This window comes from Ambystoma mexicanum, chromosome 2p (genome assembly GCF_040938575.1).
Source record: "Ambystoma mexicanum isolate Mex_15411 chromosome 2p, UKY_AmexF1_1, whole genome shotgun sequence".
NCBI classification, from domain to species: Eukaryota; Metazoa; Chordata; class Amphibia; order Caudata; family Ambystomatidae; genus Ambystoma; species Ambystoma mexicanum.
This window is the reverse complement of record NC_090923.1, coordinates 1,161,365,092-1,161,383,429: the sequence shown is the minus strand read 5'-3', so window position 1 is coordinate 1,161,383,429 and position 18,338 is coordinate 1,161,365,092. Positions and strand designations below refer to the sequence as shown.

The following is an 18,338-nucleotide window of genomic DNA, read 5'->3' as shown; positions in this document are numbered from 1 at the left end:
TAGGCATCAATAAAGTCTGTGGCATTTATTTTATTGGCCGCGACAAGATGAAAGTTTAAACCACAGACATGAAAGTGACTAAGCGCTTCCCCACCCCCTCATGAGACAAACGTAACAATGATATTGTTTACATACAGCAGAATTCAGCCACATCAATGGAATTACTCACATTATCAAGCCACTGATGGGCATTAACTGCCACCTGCGTACCGAGTGGCTTCGTCAGCACCAGCACATCGCCAGGGACTGCATTTTCAGGCCTAGAGAGATAAGGGTTGGAGAGGTAAGTTGCCCCAGTCTCCACAAAGTTTACACATTGGGGCACAGTAAAGAACCACAAAGGGCTGCCTCGCATGCAGAGTCCATGTGCATACACTGGTTAAAAAGAGGACACAAGACTCCATCCCTGAATAGATAGGGATGCGAGACAGTGATCCCGATAACACAAGACTCCTGCCCAAGTGTGTACAGGGCTCAAGCAGACAGCAAGGGTGTGATCGAGGGCAATGTATGTGCAGAGGGCAAGTGAGTGTCACTGTTGCCATCCCAGGCATACATGCACAAGCGGATAACATGGGCATCAATGAAGTCCAAACATTCTCTGTGGTAAAGAGTTTGCTTACATTATGAATTCACTAGGCTGACATACTACAGTAGCAACTCCACCAATGATGATCCATGGGTTGTACACAGTTTGTCCACCAGTGACTGAGGTACCGCCTTCCTCTGCAGCATCCCGGAAACCCTTCACCATTAACGGCATGATCTTATCCCGCTCCTGGAAGAACAATGAAATGTTAAATGAGGCAACAAGGCCCACAAATACAACCAAGGAACCCTCAACCAGAGATCAGGCTTCAAGACCAAGGAAGCAAGTAACATGGCGAGAGACCACAGAACACTGCAAAGACAGTCATCCAGAAAAAGGATCAAGGAGAATAAAGGGCAAAAATATCAATGAGTCTTAAAAATCCATTAGTTGGTACAGCTCAGAAAAACACGTTTCCATCATTAAAGAGGAATTGCAGCATTGGGTATTGGTATTACAAACTTTTCCATAAACAGAAAACATGCAGCACAAGCAGCTCTCACTACATAGAAAAGAACTTGGTAGCTGCAGTACACGCATCATTCCCGAACAGAACATGCAACTGTGGAAAACATAGCTGCTTGTGTGACAGCATGCGTCCAGCTGCATTAGATGTAAAACCTAAATGCAGGTGCACATTAGTTACAACAGTTTGATGTGTGGAAAAAAAACGCGTCTGCGTGCGCTAGTGGCAGCCAATGAAGAATAGGGCAGACAAAGGTCTACGCTGATAGTTTATCTGGTCAAGGACCAATGCTCCATACGGACCATTGTGGGCGGAATGTCCTACAACTGCCTGTGTTGATATCGGTGTGGTATTGAGGGCGAAACGACCATATTGTGAGATCACTCTGGTTTGAGTGAAAGCGGGAGTGGCTTTAGGGAGCTTTTGTCAGAGAACATGGCCAATCGGGAAGTTTTTCCCCAATATGCTGTTTAGCCTGGGTTTACTTTATGGTGGACCAGACTTTTCTATCCCCTTTGGGGTGCCGGAGCCAGTAAGACCCTCACACTAATTCCTGTGAAAAATCGACAACTAAGTTTGAATTCTAGCTGCAGCAGAGCCACCTTACATAAACAGAGTAGTACCCATGAATTAAAAGGAGAATTTTTTCTATCATACAATGGTCTTCACATATGGCAGCACTACGGCAGAGGTCCTCTATGTGGAAGGTATGCCACACCTAAACATAGGAGCCGTGTGGGTGGCACAAAAAATGCAAACACATGCACACATGTCGCACCCTATTTTTATGTTTTGGGAGTATTGCCGTGCTGTTAGGGAGTAAAATGGGTACATACACTGCATATTTGGAACCCTGGAAGGTGGGGTCACAGACTCCAACCTGCCAACAGGACGATGGGAACATTACAAAGGAAAGACGAATGACAGAGCAGGCTTCAGAAACGAATAGTGCCATAGTGCTACCCTATGTGAATGTATGATACAAAAAAAATGCTCCTTTTAATTTAGAATCAAGAAACGTGCAACCTGAGCAAGAGGACTTTAAACACACGGTTCAGCACATGCAGCAGGCACCGATTCATCACAGAGAGCAGGGAACAGGCATGCTCAGTCCATAGCACACCTTTTTGTGCCTTCTTGTGCCAAGCTCACCTCTTCACTCATCTTCTGGCTGACACTGAGCAGCATAAGCATGTTGTCACATTCTGTGATGCCCATGGCATACAGGTCACTCAGTACGTTGGCACAAGCGATGCGACCCTGGAAAGAAAGGAAGGAGACATGAGACAGAACAAGTTGCTGTGGCCCCCAATACCCCATTGTAGGGGCCATACCGTACCTGCATGTAGGGGTCCTCAACAGAAGGATAAAAGAAATCTGTAGTCTGGACAAGAGAGAGGCCCCCATGCCTCAAAGGAAGGACACAGGAATCCATGCCAATACCTGTGGAGAAATTTAACATTAATGAGCCAATAAATACCATAAAGAAAACATCTCTTCAAAGAACATCTGAAGGACCAAGGATTCGCGTAACCACCCTGTATCCACCTTTGCCTCCCTACACTGATCTCCTGCTTGTAACCACCTGGAGCCCTACATATCCATCCAACTATACCCGTAATGTGCTATTGTTCCAATTGTATCCCTGCTGTGATCAGCACGGACGATGGCTGCCTTCTCAAATGAGGCACTATGTTCAGTCATGAAATAATTCTTCCTGTATATGGCTCACGACTTATCCCATCTATGTCTTTGATCCATCCCAGGACCTCATCCCAGAATACCTTAACCCGGGGACAACCCCACCACATTTGCCAATAGTCGGCTCTCTTGCTGCATTGCCGCCAGCAAAGGGGACTTGCAGATTGGAACATCTTGGACAAACTAGGAGGGTCATATTGCCATCTATGGAGGAGCTTGATGGCATGTAGTTTGTACTGGCACACTATGGATGTCTGGAAGACCCCCTTACATAACCTTGCCCACAACTCAGGGTCTATTGTCTGGTTCAGATCCCTCGCCCATTTATCCTTCAAGTTGTTAGTGGACCCTTTTCCAGCATCTATGAGCGCTTTGTACATGATTGAGATCAGGCCTTTGGTCTCCGTCATGGTATTCAGAAGCTTCTCAAAAAGGGGTTAGGTCTCTCTGCACCTTCTCAATCCATTAATTTCTCGAGAGGATACCTTTGAGTTGGAGAAAGGGGAAGACTGGTAGGGGCCTTATCCCCAATGCCTCCGAGTTCTGTTATCGTGATGAATGTACCCTCCCTCCATAATTGACCCACCCTCTCCAGACCCCCTCAAACCATGTTTGAAATTTCGCATGATCGGGGAGGTCTTCTCTAATACCCAGTGCCCAAATGCGGCTCAAAAGGTGACAGCCACATGGTGATCCCTTTCATGTTTGGTCCCTCCCACCAGATCTCCCAGATTGTGCCCAATATAGGATGGTTTTGGAGCCTCTGGCACAGTTTGTTTTTCAGTACCCATAGTCATTCCGAGATTGTGGCCGGGGCCAGGTTTTGGTTGTCAAGGTGTATCCACTGCGGTTCTTTCTGCTCTCTCAAATGGGGGACCAATACCCTTAACTGTACCACTTCATAATATGATCAGGTAAGCAGACGCCGCCTTTGTCTTTGGGCAGTTAAAACCTCATACGCTATTCTAGCCTTCTTCCCCTGCCATAGGAATCTCAGTGTGACCCTCTTTACCTCTCCGAAGAAGAGTTTTGGAAGCTCGATTGGGAGCATTTGAAATGGGTATAAGAATCTAGGAAGACACACCATCTTCATCGCGTTAAATCTCCCTATCCAGGAAGTTGTTTGTTTTTGCCACTTTGTTAGGTCAGTGTGAAAGCTGGAGAGAAGCGAGGGGAAGTTGGCCGGATATAGAGCATCCAGGTTCCGTGTGAGGTTTATCACCAGGTAGTGTAGAGTGGCTCCTCCAAGGGTGAGGCCCAGTGTGGAATATCTATCAATGTCTTTCTGAGTGGGTTAATTCAGTGGGAATAGGATGGACTTAGCCCTATTAATTTTAAAGCCAGAGAGCGCACCGTATTGTTCTATCGATTGTATGGCATGCGGGATGGATGTCATGGGGTCCCTCATATGCAGCAATAAATCGGCATTCAGTGCCACCTTGTATTTTATCGAGCCCACCTCCAGCCCCTTCAACTGGTGGTCCGCCCTCAATTTTTGCGCAAGGGGTTCGAGCGAAAGGGCGAAAAGTATTGCGGACAAGGGGCAACCCTGCCTTGTTCCCCTACCCAGGCCAAACCATCTCGAATAGTCGGAGTTGACCGATACGGATGCCTTGGGTGATGTGTAAACTGCTTTAACACCTCTCCTAAATCTATCACCTAAGTGAACTTTGCTCAGGACCGCTTCCAGGAAGCTCCACTCTGCCCGGTCGAATGCTTTCTCTGCGTCGACAGATAGGGGGGCAGGGTCTCCCGTCATTTGTTTTTATTCATGGAAGTGCAGTGTTTTACGCATCGTATCCACTCCCTACCTCCCCACAATAAAACCGACCTGATCCTAATATATCTTTGTCCTGTCCTTTGGCCATCTTGCCCCTTCACCTTCCCCAGGTCGAGTCGACCCAGGTCAGTCCTTATTTGGTCATGCACTTTCCCGCGAATCCCAATGCTTTCACAGGCTTCTGCATGCCTTTTGTGTGTGCCTCCAGGATGTGGGCTGGGATGTCTGATGTGCCAGACAGTCTGGAAAGCCCTGAATGCCTGGGACCACCGTGGTCTGCGATTGGTCCATGTATGGAGTGTGCGTTTGTGAGCAGATCTCCCATTGGGTCCTCTCCGTTTTGGCACGAAGGGAACTTTGGATAAGAGGAGGCTGAAAACACCAGTACCATGTCGATCTCCTGAGTTCACACCGAACAAAGGATAGGAGGCAAGTATTCTGCAATAAGAAGCCGAGTTAAGGAACTGCTGGAAGGTTTGGCACCCTGAGCCCGCTGTCGTACCATGGGACCCCTCTGCATCTGATCATCCTAGAAGGTCTGCAAAGACGCTTCGACCCCTTGTAATAGTGGCACCAACTATTCTCGGCACCTTCATCAAATCCTGCAAGTAAGCCTTCTCTGAAGTGTCCCTGGGCCAACCAGTGGGCTGACCAGCTTACACAGGACCTTTGCGTTGTCACCACCACCATTTTGAGGAGGCCCTCGAAACTTGGCATACTGCTAGCTCTGTGTCCACGGCACCCTCACACCAAATTTCGTACACTTGGTAGCCCCAGGTCTGAAGTGAGACGAGTGCGCCAGGACCGGAGTAAACGCGGTTACCGCGTTGCCCTGCCGCGGCAACGACCTATGCAAGCTCGCTGCATTTGTGACCCTCTTGCCCCTGAAGCCTGCTGCAGTGACACTGGGTCGATTCCTCCTCCCAGAGCGGAGAAATCACCACTGTCCCATTTGGGAATCATCGCTGTATCTTGGGAACTACAAGGTGCCGAGACGTCCTTTTTGCCGCATTCAAACCTGCCAGCGAAGTGGCCTGTACTGGCGAAGTTTGAGTCTGCCTGCGTCGGGGACCGGTGAGTAGTCCTTACCCCAACTGGTGGCCCCTAGTGCAGGAGACCATTTTTTTTTTTTTTTTAAACGCACAAGTGGCCCCTGAGGGCCCCTTTCCATGCCAGAGCTATTGCGAAATAGCGACTCTCATCCCACACTCTCAAACTGCATCTGCCCTCAAGTGGAGGTCCTTCTTGAATAGTGGAAACTTGTTCTGCATCGCCTCATCCACCTTCCTGAGCTGCTAGACACCCTTGAAGAGACCTATCCTGCCCATTGGCACAAGCGCGTTCATGTACAATAGTACAAGGCTCCTTTCTTCGTAGGGCTTGGACTGCCTCTCAATTAGGTGTTTTATTGATGTGGAACTGGGTCTAAAGATTACCTGCACTGCCTGTTTTCTTCCCTATAGGTTGTCAACATATTTTGTGCGTTTAACCCTTTAGACCCCATTGGTCTTGTATATATATTGTTTGGAGTCTGATGTATTGGTTTACTTAGTGTTACTGTGATTCTTTGCTATGGTCTATGTTACAAAGGCCTTGTAATAAATGTGTCTATATTTTTAAAATAACACCTGTCTGGAGTAATTTGTAAGTGTCCTTGCTATGTATGCTTATTGAGGTCTTTCAGTCACCCTCACCCCTCCTGAGACTTAGGCTTGACTGCCTGCCCTAGCTACCCCGATTGGTCTGGCTTGTCCAGAGGTTACCCTCTTCCAAGAAACTAGGCTGCCCTTCTTAACCTCTGCTCCTCCAGAATAGAGTCCAGAAATCCGTTTTAACACCCTCTAAGACCTACTTCCACCATATACTACAAACAGCAGTCGTCGGGGACAGGTGGGAATTCCTGTAGCCCCACTCCCAGGACAAGTAATTTGTTGTCAGGGACAAGAAAATGTCAAACAGTGTCCCCTGGGCAAGTAGATATTAGGTGAAGTCTACATACTTGAAAATATGTTTAACCATTGTGTAATTGGCAGCATCATGGCTACGAACTGTGTGTTGGTGACTCAGCTGCACATTTCCAATAACTGTTGGTAGCATTGTGGTTGGAGAATCGTATTGCAGGATTGGGTGACCACGTTATACCTCGGGTCCACAACTGCAGTTGTCGGCAGTAAAAGCAAATTCCCGGTCAGACCATTACAGCCAGGATAAAGAAAAAGAAAATCTGCATGTCCCATTAATCTTGAACAAAATCCTGACTGGATCCAGGGAGGGGATGGACCATAAAGAAGACTCAACCCTTCCACCCCCCTCCAACAGAGGAAAAGCACTGACAGGACTAGCAAAATGCACTTCATGAACAGGAAGATAATGGGGAAGACAGGAACACACTCGCACATTCGATATCCAAAGTGGCAGCAGAAGCCCAGTGCTCACACAGAGACAAGAGCCCAACTTCCTCCTCACACTACCGGGAACAATTGAGTGGAGTGAACTCACGTTTCCCTCACAATTGCCTCAACAAGGTAGACACACACACACCTGCAGCCTCCATCATAAGCAAGGCAAAGGCCACCAGCACTTAACCAAAGGAGAAACATTTCTAAACAACCTCCCCCGCTTCCCACACACAGAGGAGTAATGAACGGAATTCACAGAAGGGAAAGAAACCAGCAGCTCTTTCCCAGCCAGCAACAAACAGTGAAGTTGGATCCAAGATGGCAGCTTCTTCATTTAAAGACTTCCCCGACAAGAACTCAGGACTACAAAAGCATCCCAGCCATGGAGCATGCCCAGTGTGGGCATGTGACCCCTCTCGCCAATCATTGGGAAGCTAGGCAGTCCAAGCACATTATATATATATATATATATATATATATATACATATACATATTAGGGCCAGCTCCCATGCTAAGAAGCTGCCAAATGACAGAAAATTACCACTTTACATTACCTGCCTTTCTTTGGCATGAAGTACCAACACGTTATTGGCTATTAAGGAACTCCACTGGCTCAGAGGGTCATTTCTAGCGGTGGGCAAAGTGGGCAGCTGCCCGAGCAAACAGTGTAAAGGACACTGCAATGGATATTGATAACACACACACACACACACACACGTTTTTCAAAGCGCTTCAAAGCAAGGGAAAATACAATGACATTCTTTCAAGGCCTTGAAACATTAAGAATGTGAAATTAACCATCGTACTAGGCCTGACAACATTTCAGATAGTGCAAGAGCTTTGACAATGATAAGGAGGGGAGGGAGGGGGGTCCGAATCAATCCCGAAGCTAATGTTTTACCAAATTAACATAGGTTTTTGAAATAAGGATTTGATACGGGAGCTAAAAGTAGCTCGAGCAGCCTGCATCATCCAGTAAGAAGGAGCCAACTCTAGAAACCAGGAGCTATTGTATAGCATGCTGCAAACTACTGTCAATTCTATAGGACTTATTATGCTTTAAAATGTCGTTCTGAATGGGTATGAATGCTAACTTCTATATATTCATAAACGCACAGAGTTCGAGCAGAGTTGAGCAGTCATTGCAGGAGACCCTAGGCTGCCTCTCTCTCTGTGCTCCACTCAGCTGCCTACCATTTTGTGGGAGGATCCACAAAACCTACCCAGCACCGCGAAGCGGTCGCAGAGTTGAGCAGCCATTGCAGTCCTTGTCAGGACTGAAAGGCTGCTAGGAAATGGATCTGCAACGTTTGCCGGTGAAACCAGCAAAGGACGCTGAAAAAAAAAAAAAAAAAAAAAAAAAAAAGACACCTAAGAAGCCTGCGTCCAACATCTCAAACATCCCAAACAATCAGCCACCTGCCCCCAAAACAAACTACCAGATCACGCCTGCCAGGCCTATCTCAAACTGGCTTGAAATCTCCCCTCACAAAGCCCACCTTACTAAGTGGGAACATATACAACATCGCTAGCATGGAAAGAATGGATAAAGAACAAGCAGCCCGGAAGGCAAAATTCAGAACCAGCCCGGAAGGCAAAATTGCAAAAATACGCCACTCAGGTGAAAAGTGAAACACGCTGCGACCCAGCACCACAGGACCCGAAAGAAGAACTAGCCTTGCGACATTGGCCACCTGTTAGCAGCAGCCCAGTGCAGCATGTCGAAGGACAGGCTGCGAGGGTTCTCGCTCTAGCGGGTGAAGCAAATGCCTGCGAGCCGACCCACAGCAAAAATCAAAGCTCCAGAGACGCTAAAGTTACTTTACCTGAAAGAAGCAGCCCCGCACAGCCAGCAAGGGCGTCTCCCCAAGCCGACGCGGAGCTCCATCGTATAGGAAAGTTGACAGGCCAACCTTGCGACTGTGACTGGGAGGAGCTGGAGTGGGAGCAGCAACCGAGGACCTCGTGGGTCCCGTTGGTCATGGAGGGGCCGGTTAGCCGTGGGGCTGCATGCAACACTGTTGTTGCTCAGGTCCATGCGGCGGAAAGCAAAGGGGAGGCGGTGCCCGGCGAAGGATGGGCCGAGCACAACCCGCCTTCCCCGCTCCTGAGTCCCGGTCACCAGGAAGAGCGCCCCTAGCGGTGCTCGAAGTAACACACCTGACCAGTGACTGAGAGGAATCGCCTACAGGCAATAAAAGGTGTTCAGGAAACAATGCCTGAGGAAAGAAAAAATATTGACGGAACCCAACAGACAAAAAATGTTTCTGGGCCATATTGGATTAAAATCCAACAAAATGACGTCTACAAACGGCCCGCTAGAAAAAAGAAAATCCCAAAACAACAAAAACAACGCAAACTGAAACAGGTCAAGCAAGATCCAACAAAGGAAGCCCTGCTAAAAACAACATTCTGCAATTCTCTGAAAGACCTTTTCGAGGAAAGGCAAAAGGAAACATGAAGTCCTCAATGAATGAACTGATGATGACATACTGTAGGCAATGATAGACCCCGTACCAGCACCGAAAGCACGCAAAACGGTCTTCAAAAACACTGAACTCGTAAAAAAAAACTTTTAAAAACGACCGCCAGCACAAAGCTGGGCAACCATCTCAGACAAACTCCAACAAATCCCCTTCTGAAACATCTGTGCCAACTGACATAACCCATCTGGACTTGTCAGTATCGCAAGACTTGATTCCAGCAGCCCAAAACCCGCCCATCACCGGCCCTCCACCCCAAGAAGAATTCACGACACCCCTGGAGGTGACATCGCCTCCTCATGCAGAGATAAAAGTCAGAGAAAGAGCAATTCGCCATTCCACAAAACCAGTCCCGTTGGCTCCCACACTTAAGGAAGATTTACGAAAGGAAAATGACCAACCCCATGGCCACCCTGTTCTTGAAGCAGAAGATGACTGGGAGAGCCGGACAATGCCAAGGCCCTCGGGAACAAGCTCCTCAACGCGGGTCCAAAGAGAAAGCCACCTAGCACACAACCAGTCCTCAGAAAGATTAAGACTAGAACAAACCCAAACCACGCCGGCAAGACATGGCCGGAAAAAGTCACCCAACAACAATTGAAACCCCTTCAAGAAAACCCGACATTAAGACCATAATGTCGGCCATAACAACAGCCTTAGCGCCTTTCGGAAAACTATACGAGGCACTCAACGACAAAGGACCACACTACCCTAATTGCACTAATGCACACGAAATTAATCTACTTAGAATGTTTCATCATGGCGAAAGAACAAGAGATAAAATCCAAAGGCCATACCCCCAGAGTAGAAAGGGGAGAACAAAAACATCAGTCAACCGCAGAAACTCAAACAGAGCAGTCGACAAGCCCTCCGCTCTTCAGTTTCTGCAGCAAACCACAAGATGGACCAACAACAAAGAAAAACCCAGGAACCAAAGAAAAAGAAACACATAAGAATCAACAAACGGCCAACCAAGATTGCATAACAATAGGATCACCGCCAAAGATCGGCTCCTCACAGGCCCCACCAGGCCCAAAAGAACATCCCAGTTGTACAAAAAAACAAATTAACCAAAGAGACTGAAGGCCAACTGCAGGGAAGGCAGGCTCAACAAAGATTCAACTCAGCAACCCGTTCTCTTTCGCCCACCAACGACCAAGCCCACTGCCAACTCAACAGGCGCCACAACACCAAACACAAAAATTCCCACGATCAACAGAAGACTTCATGGCCGACAAAAACTCAAATGAATCTTACCACGCATTCGACACCTGACCCAGATGCAAAAAAGGATACAGTAATTAACATAGAATCCATGCCACCAAAATCGAACTGGAAAATGTCAAAAAAAAAAAAAAAAAAAAAGACGAAACAGTTCAACACTGCAACTTCGAAACTCAAGAGCGTGCTTGAGATACCCTAAAGGGCCTACCACCTCGAATCAACAAGAAACAGGCACTCCAGCACATCAACAAAGACAAGCAGCACACCCAGACAACAGACTGGACACCAAAAACAAAGAAAACTATTGCCGTGAAAGAAACACTTCAAAAAGATCAAAAGGAAAGAGTGCCCACTCGCAGACCTGCAAACCGTTCCCAATCAAGAAAAACAGCCTTTTGGGGCAAGCCCAGAAAAAGGTGGACCTCTCGTACAAAAGAAGAAATGTGACCAAACAAAAAAATAGAACAAACAGACCAAAACTCTGAAGCAGTAATTCTAAACAGAGGAGTAAGTAAACATGGTAGTCGTTTGGGCATAAAACATGTAACAAGAATTGTCAAAGCCAACCGTTTTGGCTTCTGTAAGAAGGCAACAGCTGGCAAATGGTGCTTGTGTCCGGCTATATCATGACAGCAATATCAACATACACCAATATGTAGCTATCACACAGCTTTATCTAAAGATCAAGTTTATCAATAACATCCATTGTCTCAAGAACTTTCTGTCCCACATCCAAGCCTAGGAGTCAAGTGACTACTGAAAGCTCAAGCAGACAAAGACTAAATTAATTCTCCTGCAAAACCCCAACAGGTATGTCGAATACCAAAATTGGCTACCTAACATGAAGCTCAATGTACTCGCATAAAACTCTCACCTAGTGCCACGTTTCTCACCATGAAGACCCAAGCAGCCTAGTACCCGTTTTAACTCCTCCCCAAGTCAAGCCTTTCATCCCTGCCCTGAGTTTCAGAACAGTTGTCAAAGCCCTGGTTACCTCCCATCTAGACAGTGGCAATACCCTACTCGCAAAGGTCCCAGATGTCACCTCATTCCCTCTAAAAGCCAGCTGCCATGCTGCAACACATCTCATCAAAGGACTGAGAAATGTAGCCGGTAAAATAGCTCAGCGGGTTGAGCACCCGCTTCTGTGATCTGCAGGTCGCAGGTTTAAATTCTGGCAAGGACAACTCAGTCTTTCATTCTTCCAAGGTCGATTAATGAGTACTAACTCTGGGCGATATTGTATGTGTATATGCTCTATGTAAAGCGCTTAGGCGTAAGCGCTATATATAATAACACATCATTTTCACGAAACCACAGCACCTCAATCAGCAAGGAGATAGATGCACTAGCTACCTAACAGCGCATATGTTAAAAAAGTCACAACCAAAACATTACTGGTAGAGAAACTCACCATCTCAGGAAGCCAGCACACCATCAGAAACCACAACACTGCCAGAGGGAACAAACCAGGAAGCATTCCTTTTCCTGCTATGCCCATGGAACAAGTTAGCCAATGAAGATAAGAATGGCACCCTCCATCCTACATTTTAGGAAGCACCTGAAGATCCTACTCTTCAAAGAACAATCGCTGATTCCCCTCAGCCCTAAGTCTCCCCCACTGGTGCCTAGCTCCCCACTTATCAATCCCTGCCGTTCTGCTGCCCTGGGCGCAGAGGGCTAGCTCAGAGATGGGTGGGAAAGTCCATGGGGATTTGCAAGGCACTGGGCAGTAAACAAGTGGATAAAATGCCAAACACACATTACTCCAAATGTATCATTGCTATGCATGTGAGACCCAACCAGTCCTGTCTTTTTCTTTGACTTATTGGACTTTTTCTCGTTATAAATTTAGGAAAACTACAAGTCCCAGGCTGTCTCTCTCCTCACACCACCCACCACAACGAAGGCTCACACCAACAAAGGCTTTCTTCCCTGCCTGTCCCGAGCCCGTCACTTGCCGTCAGGCCGTCGGCCAGAACCCCTGCTTGTCCTGCCCAAGGTAACTTAACAACCTCGACATGTGATACCATCGTAACATTACCCCAACCTCCCTAACTCTTACGTCCAACGCCCCCACCTGGCCTCGTAACTTCCAAGGCGCCAAAGAACACTTGATCTTATCTTAGGTATTGTCCGCCTCTGTAGCTTTCCCACATATCTCTGTATTGTTCCATCTTAAATGTCCTATTGGTTTATGTACTCAGCTGCAGCAATTGCCTTGTGTTGGTAATCTGACTACCTTGTGCCTTACGGCATCTATCGGAGTCGCACCACCATCCTCCCAGCATATATGTGCTATTTCATATCATTGTGCCCTTGTACTATATTCACCGCTGCATACCAGTTTATTCCAGCTACATTATTGCACTATAGCCAATTGGGTCTTTGATTTTAGCTGCTACCCCTATTGCATTGTAGCCAAATTGTGCCTTTACTCTAGCCGTTACCTTTATTGCATCTTAGTTAAATTGTGTCCTTGAAGCTAGATGCCACTTTCACTGCACCTTAGCCCAATTGTGTCTTGAATTTAGCTGCTACCCCTATTGATTTTAGCCAAATTGTGCCTTTGAATATAGATGCCTCCCTCATTGCATTGTAGCCAAACTGTGTTTACTGAATCTAGATGCTAGCTCCCCGCTTCCTAGTCAATCTTTGCTACTTGATACCTAGGAACCCCTGCGCTGCACCTCACCCATAAGCCTTTTCCCCTCCTGACTTAGGAAGATTCTAACTCAACACTGGCCAAGGCCTGAGCCTTGGTCCCACAGCTAGATTAATTATTACCACTTCTAAACATCTTTTCAAACCATTTATCATGTGGCCCTTGAATACGAGCCTGTTTGCCTGCCTCCTGCTCGGCTTAAAGACCGTAGAACTTCCTAGTAAGTTACCTCAATTACCTACCAATATGTATCTGACTTCCACCAACATCAAGCCCCATGGCTACGCTCTTCCACTTACCGGTGACATACAGTCACCATTACATATCAGCCTCCCCGGCTCCACCTCTGACAGGAATTCAGGATTTAGAGCCAGATTAGCCAAAATCTACAAGCCCCTTGCCCGTTCTATGACCACACCACTCAGAACTAAGAGTGCTCGGCATATTCCACCTGCGCTCAAACCTAATTCAGCCCAGAACCCTAACCCGGCACCCAAAAACACAACCATTACTACTAATACATCCCCACAAATTAAGGGAGCCTTGATTAATGCTAGATCGCTAGTAGCTCATGCAACAGAAATTGCAGATCTTATCCTCAATGAAGACCTTGACCTCCTGGCCGTCACAGAGACTTGGCTACATCTGGCAGCTGGCCCAATGCTTATGCTTGCCATCCCAGATAATTACACTATCCTGAGACACGACAGACCCAACTCTAGAGGAGGGGGCATTGCTATTATACACAAATGCAACCACTGTTAATCTCACCTCCTGTGAACTACTCTCTGTCAAAGTCCCTCTTACCGCATCCCAAACTCTCAACATACACCTGATATACCGTCCCGCAGGCCCAATAGGTACCTTTGATGAAGATATCAACACTATACTCCTGCAACCTCAAAAGTTCTACCCAAGTACTCACCCTTGGAGACTTCAACCTGGGATATAATGACCCAGCTGACCAAAGTGCCAACTCCACACGTAGTACTCTCTCCGATTTAGGATTCACCCAAAGATGCACGGAACCCACACATGTTAAGGTAGAATACTTGACTGGGTGGCCGACTACAATTGCATAGCTAATATCACCGACATCTCACCTCTAGTATGGACCGACCACTATTTGGTATCATTCACTCTCTCTACTAACCGACCCCCACCCCAACCCCCACCCACTAGCAAGGCCCCACCAACACTCTCAAGAAATAAAGAGCATTACTGTGGAAAGGCTCATCCCGAACTTACTTCCCACACTAAACACACTCCCCGACAACCTGGACCCTGAGACCTTGGTTGACGAATATAATACAATCATGTCCACCTCACTGGATTTAATCGCTCCCCTGAAACTCAGATCAACTGTGAAGCCACCTGGAAAAAATACCCTTCAGCACCCAACAAACTTACTAACCAAACTAGCAACCCTCTACAAAAAAGAAATTTACCTGGCCAAACGATCCTCCTATGACTCCCGTATAAACCAAGCCAATTCTAACACAAAGGAATTATTCGCTATCTTGAAAGTAGAAACTCCTAATGCACCACCGGATACCTGTATTAAAGATAAAAACTGGTGCTCAGAAATCCAAAAGGCCTTAGACAACAAGATCACTACACTACAAAATAAAATCTCCTGCAAAAAAGCCTCCCTGAATGACATTCCCATATCTAAATCACCTGAGAAGCCCACCTCTAGGGAAAACACTCGCTTTAAATTCTCTAAAGTCACTGTACTGGAAGTTGAAAAGATTATCCTGTCACTAAAACCATCCAATTGTCGGGGCGATCTGTGCCCTGCACAGCTCATTAAAGATGCGGCCCGTGACCTCTTCCCGTTCATCATGAAATGAATCAATGCCTCCTTCTCAACTGGCTCCATCCCCACTAACCTAAAACAATCCTGGGTGTTGCCATTACTAAAAAAAAAAGCCTACACTCGACCCAGACATGCCTACAAACTATAGGCCTATAACGACTGTGCCTTTTCTCTTAAAAATATTGGACAAGGTCGCATACGTGCAAATTCAGAAGTACCTGGAAGAACACCACCTACTCAGAGCCAGGCAATCAAGCTTCCGTCCCCTACATGGAACTGAGACTGCCCTCATCGACCTTAAAGCCCAGATCGACAAGCTGAGAGATAATGGCCAAGCTTCCCTACTCCTCCTATTAGACCTCTCCGCAGCTTTCGACCTAGTCGACCACTCCGTCTTATGTTCCCACTTACATACATCAGCCCATTTCTCTGCTGAGGCCATTACATGGATCAGATCATTCCTCAACGGCAGAACAATGAGGGTCTTTTCACCTACAGCTGCAGCAGACTCCATTCCCATTACTTGTGGCGTGCCACAGGGCTCCTGCGTCTCCCCCACCTTGTACAACATATTTACCAAGCCCCTTTTCGATGATTTGGATCATCTCGTTATCACCTACAGGAATTACGCGGATGATACCCAGATCCTCCTTCCACTTTCTGGAGATTATGGAAAGGATTTGGCCTTGGTGAATAGAGTGTACATCATCATCATCCAGGCATGGATGGCCACACATGGACTATGCCTGAATGATGATAAAACTGAACTCATAATTCTAGGCACTACCACTAGCTTGAAGAAACTGGACTCTGACTACCGTTCCTTTATGATTGATGGCAACTGCATTAAGGTGGGACAAGAGGTTAAAACCCTAGGTTTTTACCTGGACTCCACCCTCTCCTTCCACAGACAGGTGAAATCCCTAGCCTCATCATCAGCCTACACCTGTAAATTGATCCGTGCAGCCAAACCCTCCCTGTCTGACTCTAGATGCTTGACCCTGGCCAGAGCCCTTATACTATCCCGCCTGGACTACTGCAACGCTCTCCATCTTGGGTCTACCAAAGCCGTTACCAGTAAACTCCAAACCCTCCAGAGCAACGCTCTTAGGGCGGCTCTAGGCATCTCTAGAAGAGAGCATATTTCAGCACATAGTCAACAGAGTAACTGGCTCACTGTCAACAACAAAATCCTCCTCAAGACTGCCCCACTTACACACAAATCACTCAACAATGATGCCCCTATCTATCTCATAGACAGACCTCTCTGAGACCAACAAGAATACCATATAAAAGACTGACTCTCTGTCCCAAACTTTAAACGCTCCACCATAGGCGGTAACAGTTTCCCAGTCAAAGCAGCACAACTGTGGAACTCCCTTCCACCACCCTTCAGAATGGACCTGCACTATCAGAACTTCCAAGCGAAGGTCATCTCATGGCTGAAAACGTAGGCCCCCCACTACAGCTAGCCGCCTAATCCTCTCAGACTCATCTTTATTGCACCTAATGATGCCCGCTTGCACATTTGTATATACTCCTGCTGTTGTATTTTGTTCTTTTGTCGTAACTAAGCCTCGCAATCTCTTGTAAATGCTGCGCACCGTTACCCTAGGGTATGGATTGCACATTACAAATAACAAACAAACACCCCATCTCTTTATAACCGCACTTTACATTGCAATAATATTGGCATACAGACAGTGCCACCCAATAGCTCAAACTAAAAAGGCAATTTGAAACCACGGATAGTTGTACCCTCGTTATTGGTGCTTTACGATGATCATCATGATAGGTTGTTAGATCTATCACCAAGATCATCTGAAAAGTCAATCGGGAGTCAGCTTTAAGTAACGGATACTCTGAACAATCGCGTTTCCCAGCCATGGCCATGCGTGAGAAGGCGACCCAGCACTTTCTGAGTTGTGGAACTTGATATCTTTTTTATTTCCCCATTTGAAAGTTTAAGAAAACTACAAGTCCCATAATTCAAAGGCAGCAGCATGGCTGCATTGCTTTATTGCTTTCACACGCAAGTCGCACGGGAAACGTGAGAGCTCTGGGATACCTTATGATCACCAAGGAACCAGCAGGGCTCTATGGCTATCAGAGACTCAAGCACCACGCCAGTTGCTGCCATGTGACAATCATCTCACCAAGAAACCCGCTTGACTCGAGTGTTGTCGTGACGTCATGAGGCACCATGTCACTCTCAAGCACCAAGCCTGCTACCTCCATGTAACGATCTACACATTACAAGATCTAACTTCTTGGATATAAAACGACTCCGAAAGCCGTGTGACGTCACGAGCCCCCTCTTTCCGTAGAGGGCGCTAGCCATACACGTGACCATGTGTCCAATCAGGGGGCCGCACCTCCACCCGCCCCATCAAGGAAGACCCTCGGCGCACGCTCACCTAGTGTCGGGGCGGAGAAGCCCCCTCCTCCAGGGTCTTCGTCCGTCGTTGGTTGGGGCTGCAGTCCCGCCAGGAGCCCGAGCAGCGTCTCCTGGGGGACCTTGCAGCCTCAGCCCTTGAGCTCCGAGAAAGAAGTGAGACGGAAGGAGGCGGGCAACCCTACCAAAGTCGGGGACCAGGGCTGCCGTGCCCCGCCGACAGGGACCCCCTCGTATAGCCGCAGGCCTGCTAGCGACATGGCTGGTGATAGAGAGCGTAAGGTACAGACTGTGCACTGGAACGGGGGTTGAGACGGCCTACTCACAACCGATTGGATGAGAACAGAAGACTGTTCACAGTGGATTGGCTTAGAATGGGTGCATTGGATTGGCTCTCAGTCTAAAACCTGTAAGAAGAGATTGGTTGACAAAGAGAACTCGTTCTTACAGGGACCAGTGCGCGTGTTCCGTTTGGTTGGGTTAGCAAACATGCAGTATACGACTTTGATAGTCCGCCTCCCTGTTCATGGGCAGATAAAAGGAAGAGGCAGCGAGTCCAACGGTCGCACCACTGCGCTAACCTTGTGAATCGAACTCCACTATGGCAAAATAAAAAAGACGAAGCAGCACACCAAACCAATGACTGCATATTCAGCTGGAGTAATGAGGCTCAGCTAGGTAACCAAAAATGTTGCTGTTGTGTCAAAGTAGTCGTTTAGCACACTGTGAAAATGTGCAATGCACCCATAGCTCTAGCACGCTTTTGGCGATTGTCACCCTCCCAGTAAGTGGCACAACACCTTTGAGCTGACTGGGA

The 18,338-nt window shown here is 47.3% G+C and overlaps 1 protein-coding gene across 1 annotated transcript in view; it reads right to left on the bottom strand.

Moving 5' to 3' along the window:
* Nucleotides 1–17,863, bottom strand: part of LOC138567266 (selenide, water dikinase 2-like) — a 106,944-nt gene extending 89,081 nt beyond the window's left edge. The window contains exons 1-5 of the mRNA XM_069645298.1: nt 17,544–17,863; nt 2,395–2,498; nt 2,208–2,315; nt 624–778; nt 170–260 (exon numbers count right to left, since the gene is read on the bottom strand). Of these exons, the coding sequence (XP_069501399.1) occupies nt 170–260; nt 624–778; nt 2,208–2,315; nt 2,395–2,490 (450 nt within the window). The 5' untranslated portion in view covers nt 2,491–2,498; nt 17,544–17,863. The remainder of the gene's footprint in view (nt 1–169; nt 261–623; nt 779–2,207; nt 2,316–2,394; nt 2,499–17,543) is intronic.
* Between the last annotated feature and the right edge of the window lie 475 nt (nt 17,864–18,338).